Genomic DNA, 17,911 nt, shown 5'->3' on the forward strand with positions numbered 1-17,911 from the left:
TGGGCATGGGGGGCAGCCCTCACTGTGGGCATGGGGGGCAGCCCTCATTGTGGGCATGGGGGGCAGCCCTCACTGTGGGTATGGAGGGGCAGCCCTCACTGTGGGCATGGGGGCGCAGCCCTCACTGTGGGCATGGGGGAGGGGCAACCCTCACTGAGTCTCTGTCTTCTCGGTGTGATGAATTCATATGTAGCACACTGTAAGCAGGAACTGCTCCCTTCTTCCCCAGTTCTGCCTGACAGAACATTTCCTGGGGCTGGCCCAATCCCACAGGCTGGAGGAGTGTCAAATTACAGGACAGAGGCTTGTGACAAGGCCAGTCCCTCTCAGGTGGATTACCCACAATACCTCAGTGCGGATTACCCACATGTGACTCTTACTGATTATTATTCTTTTATTTTTTGGTTTTTCAAAGCAGGGTTTCTCTGTGTAGCCCTGGCTGTCCTGGAACTCTCTTGGTAGACCAGGCTGGCTTCAAACTTGGAGATCTGCCTGCCTCTGCCTCCCAAGTGCTGGGATTAAAGGCGTGTGCCATCACTGCCTGGCTGGTTATCACATTTTTACAGAGAACCTTTTAAGCAACGGTAGATTCAACACCATCATAAGCCACAGAGCAAGGGGCCCGGTGTCAACTGCTGGGCCTAAGCTGGGCAGCAGGCTCCTCTGCAGAGCTGCTTCCCAGCAGCAGGAGCCAGTCCTCAGAGGGACAGCTAGCTGTGGGGGGCGGGCAGCCTTCCATTCACTATGGGGGGGTGTCGGGGAGAAGCGGGCTGAGATATGCCTTGGATAGCTCCGCTCCATTGGCACTGAGGGCCAGGCAGGAGGGCAGGGTATCCACGCTGAGGGGCGACTCGGGGCTGGCAGAGAACAGGAGCTCAAATAGGGCAGAGACAGCAGCTCAGTGGGGAGGACACGGACTGGGGGAGCGCGCCCCCACAGGAAGGTAAGGAGGATGCCCCTCAAGGGAAGTGGCCCGTTCTGGGAGAACGGGAGAACAAGGATGCGTGAGGCAGGGGGAGTGGGCGCCTGGCAGTGTGGCACAGACAGTCGGCGTGGCTGAGGGCGCAGGGTCTAAGCAGCATGGAGAGAGCGCCTGTTCCGGAGAAGGCCCTCGGTGGGGTTAGGAGTGTGTGCAGGCAGGCGCACACGATTCTCTGAGAGTCACGTAGGTGACACACAAAGGTGTGAGGGGTGCCCTGTGCAGGCTGCCGGCCTTAAGGAGGAAGAGCTTTCCACAGGAAGGGCAGAGGCTGGGGTGCTAAAAGGCCGGAGCTGCCACCCAGGGCTGTGGGCCGGATCCTGGGCATCTGCCTCCCAGGAGGCCACACTGGCTTTCTGATCTCCTCAGTCTACCATGGGGGCTGGTGACTGGCTCTTCACAGTCGGGAGAGTGTCAAAGGGAGGAAACAGAAGGAAGGCTGCAATGCTAGCCGGAAGTGACGGGACTCTGTTGTCATTGTGCACCCTGCATTCGCTCTCAGCGGCTCGGCTTCACCAAGCAGGCTGTGTGCCGCTCTAACAAGCACACAGGCACCCCAGGTCTTCCCAGCACACCAACGGGGAAAGAAAGCTGCAGCAGTTACCCTCCGTTATTCTGATACCGGAAAGCAAGGAAGAAACTAGAACATATCCAAAGGACAGGGACTGGGTTGAAGGGCTTCCCAGCGACAGATCAGAGACTCAGTCAGAGGCACTGGAAATGTCAGCGCAACGGACGGCCATGCGCTATCATACGGTAGAGAAAGCTGAAGAGCAAGGGTCCATCCTGACACAGAGGGATACGCCAAAGGCCAAATGAGCAGGAAATCGAGGCCATTTTAAAGTGTTTCCCTCACAAGTGATTGTCAATCACAAACGACAAAGGGGGAACAGCACAGAGAGGGACCTCACAGATGATTCCTCGCCCAAGTGATCAGATAGGATCGAATGGGTGAGGGGACACATGGAGGCTGTGTGTGGTGGAGGCTGTGTGTGGTGGAGGCTGTGTGTGGTAGAGGCTGTGGTGGAGGCTGTGTGTGGTGGAGGCTATGTGTGATGGAAGCTGTGTGTGGTAGAGGCTGTGGTGGAGGCTGTGTGTGGTGGAGGCTGTGTGTGGTAGAGGCTGTGGTGGAGGCTGTGTGTGGTGGGGGCTATGGTGGAGGCTTGTGTGGTGGAGGCTGTGGTGGAGGCTGTGTGTGGTGGAGGCTGTGGTGGAGGCTGTGGTGGAGGCTGTGTGTGGTGGAGGCTGTGTGTGGTGGAGGCTGTGTGTGGTGGAGGCTGTGGTGGAGGCTGTGGTGGAGGCTGTGTGTGGTGGAGGCAAGGCTCACCAGACAGCCTCACTGTTGCCAAGCTGCACAGTCCTGAGGAACTATGGGAGCCAGACACAGACAGCGGCGTTCTAAACCTCTGCCTTGTCACCTGCAAAGAGTGAAAGTTAAAAAAAAAAAAAGGGGGGGGGGGAGGAAAGATGAGGCCTGCTCTGGGCAGGAGGAGGTTTCCAGGCTGGGAAATGGTATTAAGAGTGTGTGAGGGCTGAGGGTGGACACGTGTGCGCATGTGTGTGCAAGGGGAAGAGCGTGAGTGCAGGGAACACTGGGCAGCCATCGAGCCGGGTGGGGACACAGCCAGGACGCAGTGCCCAAGGAGAGGCAGACGGCCGCGAGGATGGCTTCCGCCTCACACTCCAAACCCAGCAGTTCCTCATCTCTGCAGTACAGCAGGAAAGCAGATAACCCAAGATCACGACTTCTTGACATTTCCAAACTTCATACTTTCGTCTTCTAAATAAGTTAATTAAAGATGTGGCTTAACATTATAAGAAATTTGGCAGAGATCAGCTAATAGCAGAAGCTGGATGATGGCCCAGAAGTGGGAGAGAGAAGCAGCTTGGAGTTGAAAGTCTCTCCTAAATAACCCGCATGGGAGGCACGCTCGCACAGAGCAGGCGGGGCAGGGCGCTCAGCGCATCTCAAGGACCCCTCTTTTAGGGGCTGCTCCCTAAGGTCCAGCAGGGAGGGGCTTTTGAGCAGCACAGGGCTCAACGAGGGCCACGGAATGAGAGGCGCTCCGCAGAATCAACCCAGAAGCCCGTGCTCAGGCCTCGGAACCAGCTCGGCCCTCTCCCCGCTCTGTCCCTCAAGCGGGTTTCAGCTCTAGGGAATGGCTTCAGAGAAGGTGCGGAGCCGCTGGCAGAAGCACGGACGCCATGGCAAACGGACGCACGTGTCTCCAATGAACCACCACCTTCGTGTTAACTAAATTCCAGCTTCCCAAGCCAGGAGAAGCAGCCCCACAGCAAACCCACGTTCGTTCGGGTCACCCTCAGGAGGCCCCGCCCCCGCCTACCAGGTTTCCGACAGCCAGGACATGCTCGAATTGTGGCGTCATAGGGTGGTGCTCCATCGCCATGAACAGCGTGTTGAGGACGATGCAGATGGTGATGGCCAGGTCCACGAACGGGTCCATGACGATCAGGTTCACGATCTCCTTCAGCTTTATCCAGTACGGGTGACACTCCCAGATGAGGAAGGTGTTGGCAAACTTGTACCAGCACGGCGGGCACTTCCTCTGGGATTCCTCCAGCTCTGGAGTGGGCAAAGAGCAGGGTGAGCTCAGTGTAGAGCAAGGGTTCTCGACCCCCCAGGTGCGTGTGGAAGGACCCTTTCACAGGGGCTGCCTAAGACCATCAGAAATCCCGGGTCACAGGTCACACATCTCACACGTCAGAAGTTTACATTGCTATTCGGACACTAGCAGAATCACAGTTGTGAGGTAGCAACGGAATAACCTTATGGTCGGGGTCACCACACGTGAGGGATTGCACTGAAGGGTCGAAGTGTCAGGAAGGCTGAGAACCTTCTCTCTCTGGAGAGAAAACAGGGCGTTCAGCATCTTCCTCTGGTCAGACGGTTGCCACTGTTGAGCCTGCGAATCAAGGGCGCTCGCCTGCTCAGCCTCCCCGTTTCCTTCATCCCTATCCGTAATGACCTGGTTACACACGGAGCTCGGGGTGCTGGGCACCCGACAGGCGGTGATGGCTGGGGCGTGGCCCCTGAACCTGACCCCCAGCTCAGTCGGCTCCAACACCCACGAGCTGGGTGACCTAAAGCAACGGGACTGACCTCCAGCGCTCAGGCGTGTCTCACAAATCGGGGCGGCTGCTCGGGTCTGAACTCGGGGTGAGGTGCTAAGCTCAGTGACAGGATGGTGTGCGTGGAAGGCAGCAAGCGCTGGGCCGGGCACATGCTAAGTGCTCGCTGGACTGGACGGTGCTCTGCTCCACAGCGTGCCCTGGATTTTAATCAGAGCAGCCGTCACAGGCGTCCATGGAGGCCAGGAAGACCTGCCTCAGGTGCTAGGCCAGAAACTTGCCAGTGGTTGCCGGACCATGAAAAGGTTAAGGTGCTTTGGGGGAGGTCTGGGGGCTGGGAGGGATGGCCCCATCAGCAAAGTGTTCACTGGACAAGCCTGAGGCCTCGCTCAGATCCCAGGGACCCAGTAAAAGCTGAGCACGGCTGTAACCCCAGCACCGGTGGGACGGGACCATCAGGAGCTCACTGCAGCCAGCCCCGCCTCCTGACCTCTGGCCTGGAGCATGTGCACAGACGTGTTCCTGTTCTCTCTCTCTCTCTCTCTCTCTCTCTCTCTCTCTCTCACACACACACACACACACACACACACACACACACACACACACACACAGCTAAAGAAGCCAAATCATCTACCTCGTGCCTCAGAATGTAGCAGCCACTGGACGCTCTGGTGAGCATACCTGGTGGAAATGCTGTCTCCACCAGCGGGAAAGGCATCACCAGCCACCACACGCCACACCCGTATCTGCTGTTTTTAGAGCGCAGGCCAGAGTGGTGCCCCACCAAGAGGCTGAGTTAGCGCCACAGGGCACCCTCTCCTGTATCCCTCTCTCTCCCAGCTCCATCTCTCTGCCGCCCCCTGCTCTCATTCTCTCCTTCTCTTCCTGTGGCTCCTCTTTCCGTCCCCTCCGCACCATCTTTCTTTCTCCTTCCCTCGCTTTGTCTAACTCCCATGTCTCTCAAAAGAAGCTAGGTTCTCAAGCGCCTCGTGTGGCCGGTACCTGAGGGGGTTAGCCCAGAACTGCTCTGGAAGGAGGGGTTTGCGGCACGGCCCAGAGATGCCCTCCTTCTGGTTCCCCGCCCAGAGCCACGCCGACACACTGACACCCTCCTCCAGGTGACAGCCCCAGAGCTGTGACACGGCTGGCACTGAAAGGACACTAGGTGGCCCTAGGTCATGCAGGAAGCCAGAATTAAAAAGAACGACCGCACGGCCATGGCCAGAGCTGCTCGGCTGGCTGCGGCACTGCCCTGGGACACTCTTAGTGACAAGAATCTCCTCAAATAACAGGAAACATAACAGCTGTGATCACAAAACTCCAAGTTCCTCATCCAGGGAAGGTGCCCCTCAAGAAGCCGAACTTGAAAACCTTCATGAGGGTGTCCTTGGGACAAGGAAGTAGGTCCACAGGACCCAACCCCAGTTACACCGATAAAATAAAAGATTCTCCATGACGCTGGGCATCCCTATAAGCCTAGCCCTCAGGAGACTAGTGCAGGAAGAGGGCCCCAAAACTAGGCCAACCTGGGCTAAATGACAAGTTCTGGGCTAGGTAGGGCTGCATACGTCCTCATTCATAAAAACAAACCCATCATCCAATCAAACAAAATGCCGAGAATGGAAAGGCCGCTGGGGACCATCTGCTGCCCCTTCCCCAGCAGCCGCGCCTTGAGTTCAGGTAGGGGTGGTTTGGGTTGGCCAGCTGACTGGCTTCCTGGTTGCTAAGAAAATGGTTGCCTTGGTTTTCAGATGGAAGGGCCCCAGCGAGAGCCACGTGGGAGTGTGCGTGGGCAAAGAAGTCTGTGACGAGAATTCGCCGTGTCCTCTTTCTCACGGAACCCCTCCTTTCCCAAGGTAAATTTAGTTTTCTTCCCCCGAGAAAATGAAAAGGTTCTCTTATTTCCATAAATTCTTACGGTGCATATTTGGAAATCTGGTTCCGTTCCTTTTTTATCTCCTCCCTCCTCCCGGCGTCTGCAGCTCGGCGGCTCCCACTTGTGGAAGATGGAGCCCTGACTGGTCACACTTGAGAGGCCACGCAGTTGCCACACTTGACAGACTGGGCTCCAAGTCTTAGCAGACAGCAAGGGGCTCACTACCTCAGGGCCGCCCGGAGGATCCCTGCGGGGCTAGGCTTTCCTGTCCCCTCCTTGAGCTGAGGACGTCCTCGGGGAGACAGCCGCACAGGGAGCGTGAGGACGGGAGCTCCGAGGGGAGGCGTGTTAGTGTCTTTTTATTGCTTTAGCTTTTGAGGCTCTGCTGGGTCCCTTGGATCTTCCTGCCTCAGCTTCCCCAGTGGCAGGAAGGACAACTGTACCTCACGCTTTTACGGTGACTGCTCTTACCGCCGGCCCCACGGGCCTTCACGGGAAAGTGTTTGCGGGGGCTGAGGTGTGGAGTCTCTCCCACGTTGCTTCCCGGGATCTTTAGAGGGGTGGCCCGCATGGCGTGGCCCGAGGGGAGGTGGCCCGAGAGACGCGGCCCCAGGGGTACTGGGGACTGTCTGCAGGGTGCAGAGACTGACGGACCAGAAAGCTTACGGCGAGAGTTTCCCTCAACCTAACAACTTCCGGCGGTTTTCAGGGGACAGAAGGGTCCCGGCACTTTCGGCTGAACAGGAGAGAGAGCATCGATCGGAGAGAACAGAGGCCGTTCAGGTGGCTGCTGACACTCTTCAGCCCAGCGGTGTGGCCCACCCTTCGCACCTCTGGGGTACCAAGGCTCCTACAGCGGCTTCTTAGGGGTTCTCCTTCCATGCTGTCTCTACCAACGTGCGCGCGCACACGCACACGCACACACACACACACAGTGAGCTAAACAACGTGCCCTGTGGCTAGCAAGTCCATGTCAAGCGCCACCCTCACGGGGACTGAGGCTAGTGCCGAGTTGGCCTGGCTTAGTGAACGGTGGGAGCAGCTCTCTGAAGCCCCAAGAACATTCAGACTGGCTGCCCCAGCATGCCCAGGAGAAGAAAACGCCAGCAGAACCAAAGGGAATCCTAGTGAGGGAACCTCGCTCCTCAGTTTATCTCCAAGAAGAGCCTGGGACACATCCCGGAACGGCAGGGAGGCGGGCACGCGCCGGGGTCCCACGGCCTAAAGGCGTCTCCCCCATGCCACGCTGTGTCACGAGAAGCCGCGCAGCACAGGGCTGGCAAGGCTCACAGACTACACTGCAGACGGGTTGTGGCGCCACTACAAGCAGTGGAGGGCCGCTTGCTCCCCGTGGCGCCAAGTCCCGGAGACAGGCTTCGCTCTGGGTTTCTGGCCACACAGTTTATACATCCGTGTGTGTGTGTGTGTGGGGGGGTGAGTGTGTGTGTGAGTGTTGGGAGAGTGGGAGCATTAGGAATGCTCAAACACACAGTATAAGTTCCTTCAGAGAAAAACCTAAAGGGCCGTAAGCCACCGGGGAGGAAGGGAGGAAGGTACACCTCGAGGCAGAGCCAGGAAGGGGGCGCCGGTACTTGACACGGGTGCTTTACCCACACGTCCTGGGGTCTCTCGGCTTCCCTGGAGCTTCCGGAGGTGCTGGGCTCACTCTGCCGTGCCTCTGTCCTTCCCACCCGTGTGATGCCTGAGTGGGTCTGAGGGCTCTGGGAAGACGGTTTCTGAATTTGGTCAGGTCTATCCACAGGCTCATGGAGTCTCATGAGGGGCAGGGCTGTATTTACCACACACAATACACGCCGAGCCCGGCTGCTCGGACAGGCACGCCAGGGCACATACCTTCCACCAGTGTGTTTGTGACAACACTCATTATGCTGTTGATTCTGTCCTTCCGTCCATACGAGGCCAGCTGCTCCATGGAGACCAAGAGAGACCCGGGGCCTTTCTTCTTAATCTCCACCTCCGTTGTTCCCTGAAAAATAAAATAAAATAAAGAAATGGGGTGAGCAAAGCTTGGAAAACACAAGGCCTGGGCCCCGCTGACTGAGGTCCAGAGTGTGAGCTCGAACCTGATGATCTGCATTGCTCTTTAAAAATCTTTGATTTTTTATTTTGAAACTAGTTCTTTGGGAATTTTGTAAGACATGTTTTGAGTCTATGTGTTCCCTCTCCCAGCTTCTCCCAGGTCCGCTCGCCCCGCTGTCCCTACCCACCCGACTCTGTGTCCTCCCACCTCTCCAGGCAGCCAGCAGTGCCTCAGCCAGGGCGGGCTTCATGCCCACCTCCCCTCTCCGTGCTGGGATTTGGTCTGGCTGGAGCTGCCACAGGTCTTACCCAACCGTGGGCCCTGCAGGCTCTAACAGTGACTGACCCCGGCAAGGCACCCTGTGAGCGGCGGCGGCACAGACACTCAGGCAGTGACCAGCCACTTGGGCTGGATTTAGGTCCTGCTCCGTAAGGTGCTAAAAAAGAAATCCTGACCCTGTAATCCTACTTACAAGTTGGCCAAGGATCGACTTTAGTTCTGTGGAAGGAACAAGTCATTGGCATTTAGTGTGATCTTCAAAGAACCCAAGGCTCCGCCTGGGACTAATCACCTCACCTGGCTAAGCACGAAGCAGGAATACCATGGTCCCTACTGACAGCATGGCTGGAAACAGACCCTGTGCTCTCCTGGCCTCAGCTCACAGCCAAAACATTTGGCTAGAATTGGTTCACTTGCCAAAACAAGGCAAGTCTGGGAGGCCGAGCTCCTGCCCAGACTCTGCTCCCGGTCTGGAGACGATCCACCTCTCTCTGCCCCACCCTCAAATGAGGAGGGAAGTCAGAGCTGCACCTAAGCCTCTCCAAGTCACGGGAAGAGGGTGATAAAACTGACCTTGAACATTTTTTATATGCTCCTCTGGACATTTGAAAATGGCCAATTTGAAAATACCTCATTTTATGCTGGGTATAGTGGCGCATGCTTTTAATCCTAGCACACTGGGGCACAGGGGCAGGTGGATCTCGTGAATTCAAAGCCAGTCCGATCTACACATAGCGAGTTCCAGGATACCCAGAGCTACACAGTGAGACTCCATCTTAAAAAACAAAACTCACTGAATTAAATTACAGTGCTTGAATTTCCTAACCAAATAAAATAAAAGTGGCAAACACGTCATCGGACGTTATAAAATGTATCTGTTACATGCTCAGTGGTACCCAGGTGCGGCAGCATCTCTCTCCATCACCATCACCATCATCGTCACCGTGACCATCACTTTTAACGTATGTGTGTGTATGTGTGTGTTGCTTTGCCTGGGTGCATGTCTGTGCACCATGTGTGCCTGGTGCCGAGGAGGCCAGATCCCCTGGAACTCGACAGACTGGAGTTGTGAGGAGCCACTCACATGCTAGGAATCAAACCCGGGTCCTCTGGAAAAGCAGTCGCCTCTCCAGCCCCCAGACACGAGTTTCTTGCTGCCCCTGGATAACGCTCTTTGTGACTGCGTCAGACCAGCTTAGAGGATGGCTTAGAACCCGCCCCTTCGGTAACCATGCTGTCCCCTGCATTATGTCACCCATGTGGCCTCTTCTGCTCCTTCCATGGTGGCTTGGGCAGTCACCACTTCCAGCAAAGGAAAAGACATGCTTGCAAGGAGGCAGGAGAAGCATGTCAGATGAGCTCCGAGATGAAATAAAACACTTTGAGGGAACTGCTCAACAACCTCTGTCCTCACACGCTTAGATCCGAGAGGCTTAGAGCGGTGTTTCCTAGCAGACGACGGACTTGCTCTCAGCAAAGTGCTTACTCTCTTTGGTAAACACTTGGTCCATCCAGGTCTTGTTCGTGTAGCAGGGTCACAGAAGAAACGGAAAAATAACTGACTCTAGATTTTTACCGAGTTGACTCGTCTATCAACCTACAGCATTCATGACAGATGAGTTCCACAGCGTTTACCCCTAAAGGACCCAGTGATGAGTCAGGAGTGGAAAACTGCATATAATGTGGTTTTGGTCTCTCACTATTTTCTGAATCTGTACATAATAAGATATAACTTCCTCAGACTGTACTAGCAACAACCTTAAAGAAGAAGACAAGGTGAAGCATTATTTTCTGAATCTGTACATAATAAGATATAACTTCCTCAGACTGTACCAGCAACAACCTTAAAGAAGAAGACAAGGTGAAGCAGAGTCTAAAGGATGGAGTGAAAACCCTGGATCGTTGTTCAAGGACCCTTACTCGGGAACCGACGTTTGCCCCGCAGTGCTGTGGACGGGACTCAGGCCACGTGTTCCCTGCTCAAAAACCTCCACACAGACCACAGGAAGGTCAATCTCCAACCTGCTGAGGCAGGGCAGCTACTGCTTCTGTCTTCTCACCACTCGTGAGTAGAGCGCAGAGACTGTGCAGGGCCCAGCAACACGGTTTCACCAAGGAAGGCAAAGTAGGCTGAGTCAGTGTCCCGGGCTGACAGAACGAAGAAGGTGTGTGAGATCCCCCAGCCCTGAGAAACAGCACCCACAGACCAGACAGCTCAACAGACTCAGAGAGAGCACCAGAAGACGGCGGCTTCAGCCTGACACCACATCCCCGGCAGCCGAGAGCCGGCGCCACACAGCCCTGTCAGACTGCACTCCCAGGGGGACATCCGCCGGGTTAATCCTTCCTCAGTTCTCACACAGAATTAGTGGAGGTGATTAGAGAGGTGAAGACGGAATCGGGAGCCATGTCAGCTGAGGGCAGAGGCAGGGTTCTCCATAAAATGCAGAAGGTGGAATCACAAGATAAGAGCTGATGTCGGACTTTGTCACAAAAGACCTACATTTAGAACAACTAAGAAACTAGCAACTCACTAAAAAATGAGTTAACAGCAGTCAGAAGATTTTAGACAATGCACTAAAGAGGACACAGGCAGGCTGGAGAGGTGGTTCCGTGGTTACAGACATAATGCTATTCCTGAGGACCTGAGTTCAATTCCCAGCACCCACATCAGGCGGCTCACAATTGCCTGAAACCCCAGCTCCTGGGATATCTGCTACCTCAGGCCTCTGTGGGTCTGTGTATTCATGTGCATACATCCCCCATATAGAATGAAAATAATAAAAATAAGCCTTCTAAAAAAGAGGGCATATACATTCCAACAGCCCAACAGCCCAACTGCCTCTGCCAGTCGGGATGCCCCAGACTCATCAGGGCTCAAGATGGACGTCTGAGCCACAGGTGGGCCCTGCCCACAGCGGCCATGGCACTGGGTCCTGAGCACCTGCACGCAGCGGCCGTGGCACTGGGTGGCTCCTGGGCTCTTGTACACAGCGGCCGTGGCACACTGGGTGGCTCTAGCAGGAAGAGCTGCTCCTCCAAGTGCACTAGGGGCCACGCCTGCAGAGAGGCCCCCGACAGCTGCTGTGGGAAGAGCTGGGTTTCCCTTGTGTAAACAAGCGTGTGTACAGGCCTGGATCTGCTTTCATGCAAAGCTGATCCAGCTACAGGCAATTTCTTATACCTAACGGACTCTACATCCTATTACACAGACGCTGGCTTACCCGCATTCATTGCTGCTCCATTCATAAGAGGAAGGACCTGGAAACAGTATCTGGATGTCTGTTAATGGACAAATGGATAAAGATGCAGAATGCTGGGTGTGGAGGTGCACGCCTGTAATCCCAGCACCCAGGGAGGCAGAGGCAGGTGGATCTTTCTGAGTTCGAGGCCACCCTGGTCTACAAAGTAAGTCCAGGACAGCCAGGGCTACTCAGGGAAACCCTGTCTCAAAAAAACCAAACCAAACCACCACCACAACAAAAGATGTGGTATGCCTGCATACTGGACTATTACTCAGATGTTAGAAAAAATGAAATAATGAAATCAAAAAGTAAATGGCTGGAGCTAGAAAAACCATCATAACAGACGCAACCTGGATCCCAAAAGACAGACACTGTATGTACTGGCTTCTATGTGGATGTTAGCTGCTAAGTCTTCAATACGCAGGGTACCAGCCACGTAATCACAGAGGTCAAGTGCAGAGCAAAGGACTGGGGGGAGGGCTGGCTCACCCTGGGAAGGGGAATTAGACTAGATAGCTGCGGATGGACTGAGGCAGGGGACTGGAGGAAGGAGGAAGGAGAAAGGAGGTGAGAGCGGGAACGGGAGCGGGACAGCTAAAACTAAGGGCCATTTGAGGGCGCCTGTGGGAATGTACAGAGTAGGTGCTTCCTAGAAGACATACACACAGGAAAGCGATCTAAATGGAGCTGCCAGCGAGGGGTGGAAACGTCTCTTGTCACCGAGTAAAGCTTCCAGTATTGGGAAGGGGTTACATCTCATCAAACTGTTTGCCAAAGGGGCTCCACGGATCCTCCAAGCAACCCAGGCTGTTGTCAAGGCTACCGCTTACTCTCCACTGACTGATAGGAAGGCCCTGCTCCTGAAGGCAACGCCCACACGACCCACTGAACATGGAGAAGTCACCTGTGCCTACCTAGAGCCTTCACACCTAGCGCTTACGGTTCTGGAAGGTGCTCCTGAGGGGACAGGTAAACGCCAGCCCAGCTCCAAAGCCTTCCACCTACAGCGCTGACCTACACGGAAGATGCGCTCTGGCAATGCTGGCACAAAGCCAATGCATGACTGGATTTTAGGCTCGATCCACGAGATGGAACCCGTCCCTGGTGGCACTGCTTGGGTGGCAAGAACCTGAGACTAGCCGGGCCAGGGGCCTCGGGCAAAACCAAATACCGGTCTGCTAAGGGGGCATAGCAGCACATGGCTCCTAGCGCCGTCTGCTGTACTCACAGACCAGCGTGCTGCTCTGCCACCAGTGCAGAGACCCTCAGCCCGAGGGGGTGGGAGGCCTCGGAGCACTAAGTCCTAAAGAAGCGTCCCCATCCACTCCCTCCCGCCACGGCTCAGGGAAGCCTGGGGGACGGGGCCTGGGAAGATGTAAATATGGAAGTGATGAGGACAGCAGGGAACAGGACCCCAAACACAGCAGGGCTGGCGCACACGAGCTCACTGCCACCGTGGCAGCATGCCGGGGGCCGTGCAGGTCTCAGTGCCGAGACAGGACGCAGACATGAACCTAACCCTAAGCTGTCTCTGACTGTAGCTGCCTGCAAATGAAAAATTAGTGCCCTGCACTGGAGTCTCCTAAGGGCGGGCCCAGCAGTCGGCGACCACCACAAAATGAATTCAGCAGCATTTTTTGAGGGTCTTTGTCTCATAATGACTCATGAGGGCTTTTTCTATATATACTTTTGCTTTGTTTTTATAGGTCCTTTGCACATACAGTTTTTAGGTTTGTGTTTTTATAGACTCTCTGTGGATGTGAAGGTGCGTCTCTGCGTCTACATGATGTTTCTTGATATTTTTCTTTGGCTCTTTTTTCTCCTGTTTATTTGTTTTGTCCTACTCACGGCAAACTTTCTGTATTAGCTGCAAAGTGGAGCAAGTTGAAGTGTGTGCTCTATTTCTGCAATGAAATCCACTCAGCGGTAATAAGGAATGAACTACATACCTGGATATATCACAAAAAAACCAAAAACAAACACCTTGCTGAGTGAAGGAAGGCGAAACCCACATGTTACCAGTCTATACACAAGAAAGAGAACTGAGCTATGGAAAATCAGAAGTGCCACCCAGCACAGGGGAAGCAAGGTGGGACAAGGGGACATGGGGGGGGGGGAGAGTCCTGATGTAATTTTGATAACTCTTGCGTGAGAGTTACAGGGGCAGCCAGCGTGACAGGAGGATGCTTTGACAGTAACTCGGGCCACAGAGACACTGTTGTGTGGGCTTCGGGACCAGTCAAAGGAGCCAAAGAAAGAACCCAGGCTGCACGTTCAGGTTGTGCGAGAGCCGTTGGCTGGGATCTGCGTCTTGTCTGCGCAGGCACGCCAAGAAGTGGAAGGCTTTACTGGGTATGGCCTGGCTGCAGGCCAGGGCCCTGGATGTGGGGAGCCTGCCGGTTGACAGCCGAGGCGGGATGTCTAAGGTAGAGCCGTTTACTCTAGGAAACCTGGACCTTGGTTGCAAATGAGGACGGAAGTTAAGAGAGTGGTTGTGAGGTGGCCTCCCTGGGCTGTTTTGTCAGAGTCCAGGGGCTTGGGTTCTTTGGCAAACTTGGCTCTAAGTTCTCACGTGTGATCGGGTCACTGCCCCCTTGTGGAGGCGACTGATGGCATTTGCCAGCTCAGACTGATTAACAGAGAGGTGAAAAGCATCACCTAAGACGACATAAACTAGAACCAAAATCGCCTAGTGATATCCCTAAAACATCACTACACACAAATGGGGGTCGAATGGGGGTCAGGTACTGTGCAGAGACAAACTATTTACACCACTAGGAAATCCAGCCCACCAAAGTCAAAGTGCACTTCAGATCGGGTGAACCGAAAGGCCCTCTCCAGCTGAGGCCCAGAAAGCCGCAGCGAAAGGCCGGGTTCTTAACTCTCGTTTCTTCTTACACATAACCTATGCTACCATTTCAACCATTTTGAAACGGAAAGTTTCCTTTAGGCCTTTAGCACACTGTCACACAACTCTGTCATTGGTCTCTAATGGCTCTACCTGTTAGCTCTCCTGACTCCACTCTCCACTAGACTCTGCCAATCGTTAGTCTGATTTGTCTCGAAGGATTTGCCTCTTTTCATTAAATGGAGTCATGTAATGCGTGACCTTTGCAGTGGCTGCCTCGCTAGCTTGCTGCAAGTGCCATCCGTGGCACGCAGAGGCTCGAGCCAGGCCAGGGGTGAGCGAGGCCCTGCTGCGGAGCCAGGACACGAGTTACAAGCCACTGCATTTGGGCTGTCCTACTTTCTGATCACCGTGGATAATGACTGGGAGCTCTCACGTACCTAGTGTTATTTTTGTGTTTTCCGCTCTCCTGGACCAGGAGCGGCATTGCTGGGTCACAGGACAGCACTCTGCTGCTTTCTGAGGGACGGCCAGCACTACTGTCCAAGCGCTGTCCCATTTTACACTCCGTGAGCAATGCTGGCTGTGGTGTCTTCAGCCAGACCACAGCTACTGAGGCTTCCCTCAGGTAGAGCAGCTTTACAGTGCGCGTTCCAACCGCAATCGCACTAGGGAGTCTGGGAAGTGACCCACGCTGGAACCTGTTGCCAACCGTCACCAGCCGGGAGCTGACAGTCAGCGTGGCAGGCTACCGGCCGTTGGGCAGGGCTGGTTAAGCACTGTTATGCACATCTGCAATCCCAGCACTTGGAGGCCGGGGTAAGAAGACCACAAGCTCAAGGCCTGGGCTCCACAGAGAGACCCTGTGGAGCCCAGGGTCCAGTGAAGAGGACAGGAACTGTAAAACAACAGTGAAGAGGCAGGAACTGTAGCTCAGTGTGCACCCCCTAAACTCGCACCTCCCAAACTCAGCACAACTTAGTTCCATCTCTCTTAACCCAAACACAGCGTCTATCAGGGAACTTGGCTGCTGACATCAGCCTCTTGAACTGGAGCCATGCCATAAGGGCACTACCACGCCTGCTGGTGCCCGGCTCTCCAGATCTGCCCAAGGCGGCGCCAGCTCCACACGGATTCCAAATTGCTTCACAAGGAATGCACAACTGCGCTTCACCTGCCAGGCTCTTTCTGAGAACTAAAATGTATAGTATTTTAAAAGCATCCTTAGAACTGTTCACAACCATTAACCCATCTCCCCATTCAAGCATTTCTAGCTCCCGTGGGGCTCTGCTCTGGAATAAGTCTACAATAACTTCCTTTTCTCAAAGGATCTGTAGAGTCCTGAGCTCCGCCCTTTCTGAGTCAGGCAGACAATTCTATCCTTCCAGCTGAAAGAGAGCAAGCAGAGCTCAGCAGCCGTACGGGGTGATACAGGCTCTGTGTGTAAGAACCTCAGCACCACAGTCCCCACAAACGGCCTTCGTAGTGGCCCTTCAGCCAGGGCCTTCCGCTGCCTCGCTTCTAGTTTGGTTTTGTAGAGGAGCGGCGTAGCCCCAGGAGAAGATGGAGAACTTGGAGCTTTACCATAGAGCAAGCTTCCCGGCTCTCCTTACTGTGACAGGCGGCTTAGTTCCCTAAGCCTGTTGTCTCCTCCACACGAAGGCGGTGGCAGCAGCCCTCTCTCGGGGTGGGGCTGTGAGCAACTCAGGAGACAAGGCCTGAGCACCTGCAGCCTGCCCCAGCAGATTTCCCGGCTAAGCGGGCCTTCTGGATTGCTGGTGGCAGCTGCTTTGCTTGTGAGCAAAGAGCAGTTCCCACCTTACCAGCTCAGAGAGAAAGACATGGAAATACCCCCTCCTCTGCCTCAGCCAAAAACAAGAATGAAAATTCCTAAACAATGAAAAAACAAACAAACCACCCCATTAGTCAATCACAACCACATAACTAATGAGGATGTGACTTTTTTTAAGATGCTAACACTTACATGTGCCTGGAGTCTTTTGTTGTTGTTGTTGTTTTAAACAACAGGTTGTAATTTTTTCCTTGTGTTTTGAGGCAGGGTTTCTCTGTGTAGCCCTGGCTGTCCTGCACTTGATCTGTAGACCAGGCTGGCCTCAAACTCACAGAGATCTTCCTGCCTCTGCCTCTGCCTCTTGAATGCTGGGATGAAAGGCGTGCGCACCAGGCCTGGCAACACTTAATCATGGAACCTGGAGCTACCTACAGCACCAGAGGCTCCGGCATCAGTGTGGTCCACCGTCTGTGAAGAGACGTTTGTTCTTAACATGTCTTGTGGTAAGAGTCACTGTATCTCAGCCTAAAGCCACAGTGATATTTATCTGGTCCAGGTTGCCAAATGAGTAACTAATACCTTAAATTTCATAACCAAAATTGTAATGTTTAACATAAAAGCAGGACTACGTTATATCCTTTTAAGAAAGATGATGATTTCCCCAAGCTTGTGAAGACGATAATATTTTAGCTGTCAGAAAGATGTGGGCCTCAGGAGACCTTGATTCAAGCTTCACGGAGCCATACACAAGTTGCTAAATCTCTCTCTGAGGACAAAAGTCCCTCCTTTATAGTATAGTCACATACAGTAATCGATAGTGAGATTGGGGTGGCACAGGTCTTCGGGCCCAGTATTTGGGAGGGCAAGGCCAGGGGACCTTGAGCTCAACACTAAGCTGGGTTACAGAGAGGCCAGAGTCATTTGGAGCTGCACAGCTAAAACTTGTCTCAAACAAGCAAGCAAACACAAACCAAGGCTAGGCAGAAATGTGTCTCGGTCACAGAGCACTTGCCCATAAAGGTCTAACCCATAAGGTTAGACCTCAGTACCACACTCACAAACATGGGTTGGCAGCTGATAGCTTCACAGATGGGAAAATCACAGGGAAAACTGACTAAAACCTCTCATTCCACAGGCAGCTTCTCTAGCCTGCCCTCAGCTGTCTCCCCTCCACATCTGTCTGTTCTTGCCACATCTGTCTCCAGGTGGATCTCATCTCTCCCTGCAGAGCAGATGCAGCCTGCTCTCTCTGCTTCTCCAGGACCTGTGAACGCAGCTCACACATTTCCCCAAGCTACCGAGAACCAGCCATCACTAAAGCGTCATGGCTTCTAATAAAACACTGTTCCTCATTACGAAGCCCTTGAGAATAATACTCTTGCCTACTGCCTCTTCCTGTCAAGTTGGAGCTCTGACCTCTTGGCCTGTGACTCTTCAGTTCTGTCACCATCACTTAGAGCCACCTCAAAGAGTCTCCTAAGTGCCTCCATGGTAATAGACCCAAGGCTCCTCCAAAATTCCTGGGATGAGCTCATAGGCCACAGTGCAGGGAGAAGCAGAGACCTTACTGCACAACCATCTGCTCAGTGAACCTAAAGAGAAGAGAATCCCTCCACACAGTGCAACGGAAGCCACTCAACCCAACCCAACCCAAGCCAACCCAACTCAACCCAAGCCAACCCAACCCAAGCTAATCCAACTCAACCCAAGCCAACCAACTCAACCCAAGCCAACCCAACTCAACCCAAGCCAACCCAACTC

The 17,911-nt window shown here is 54.2% G+C and overlaps 1 protein-coding gene across 2 annotated transcripts in view; it reads right to left on the reverse strand.

Moving 5' to 3' along the window:
• Scn8a (sodium voltage-gated channel alpha subunit 8) overlaps positions 1 to 17,911 on the reverse strand; it is a 97,578-nt gene that overhangs the window by 32,370 nt on the left and 47,297 nt on the right. For both annotated transcript variants that reach the window (XM_055626838.1, XM_055626837.1), the window contains exons 12-13: positions 7,800 to 7,932; positions 3,325 to 3,563 (exon numbers count right to left, since the gene is read on the reverse strand). In XM_055626838.1, the coding sequence (XP_055482813.1) occupies positions 3,325 to 3,563; positions 7,800 to 7,932 (372 nt within the window). The remainder of the gene's footprint in view (positions 1 to 3,324; positions 3,564 to 7,799; positions 7,933 to 17,911) is intronic.

The sequence above is a fragment of the Psammomys obesus genome, unplaced genomic scaffold (assembly GCF_907164565.1).
Source record: "Psammomys obesus unplaced genomic scaffold, mPsaObe1.curated_primary_1811, whole genome shotgun sequence".
Classification (NCBI taxonomy): Eukaryota; Metazoa; Chordata; class Mammalia; order Rodentia; family Muridae; genus Psammomys; species Psammomys obesus.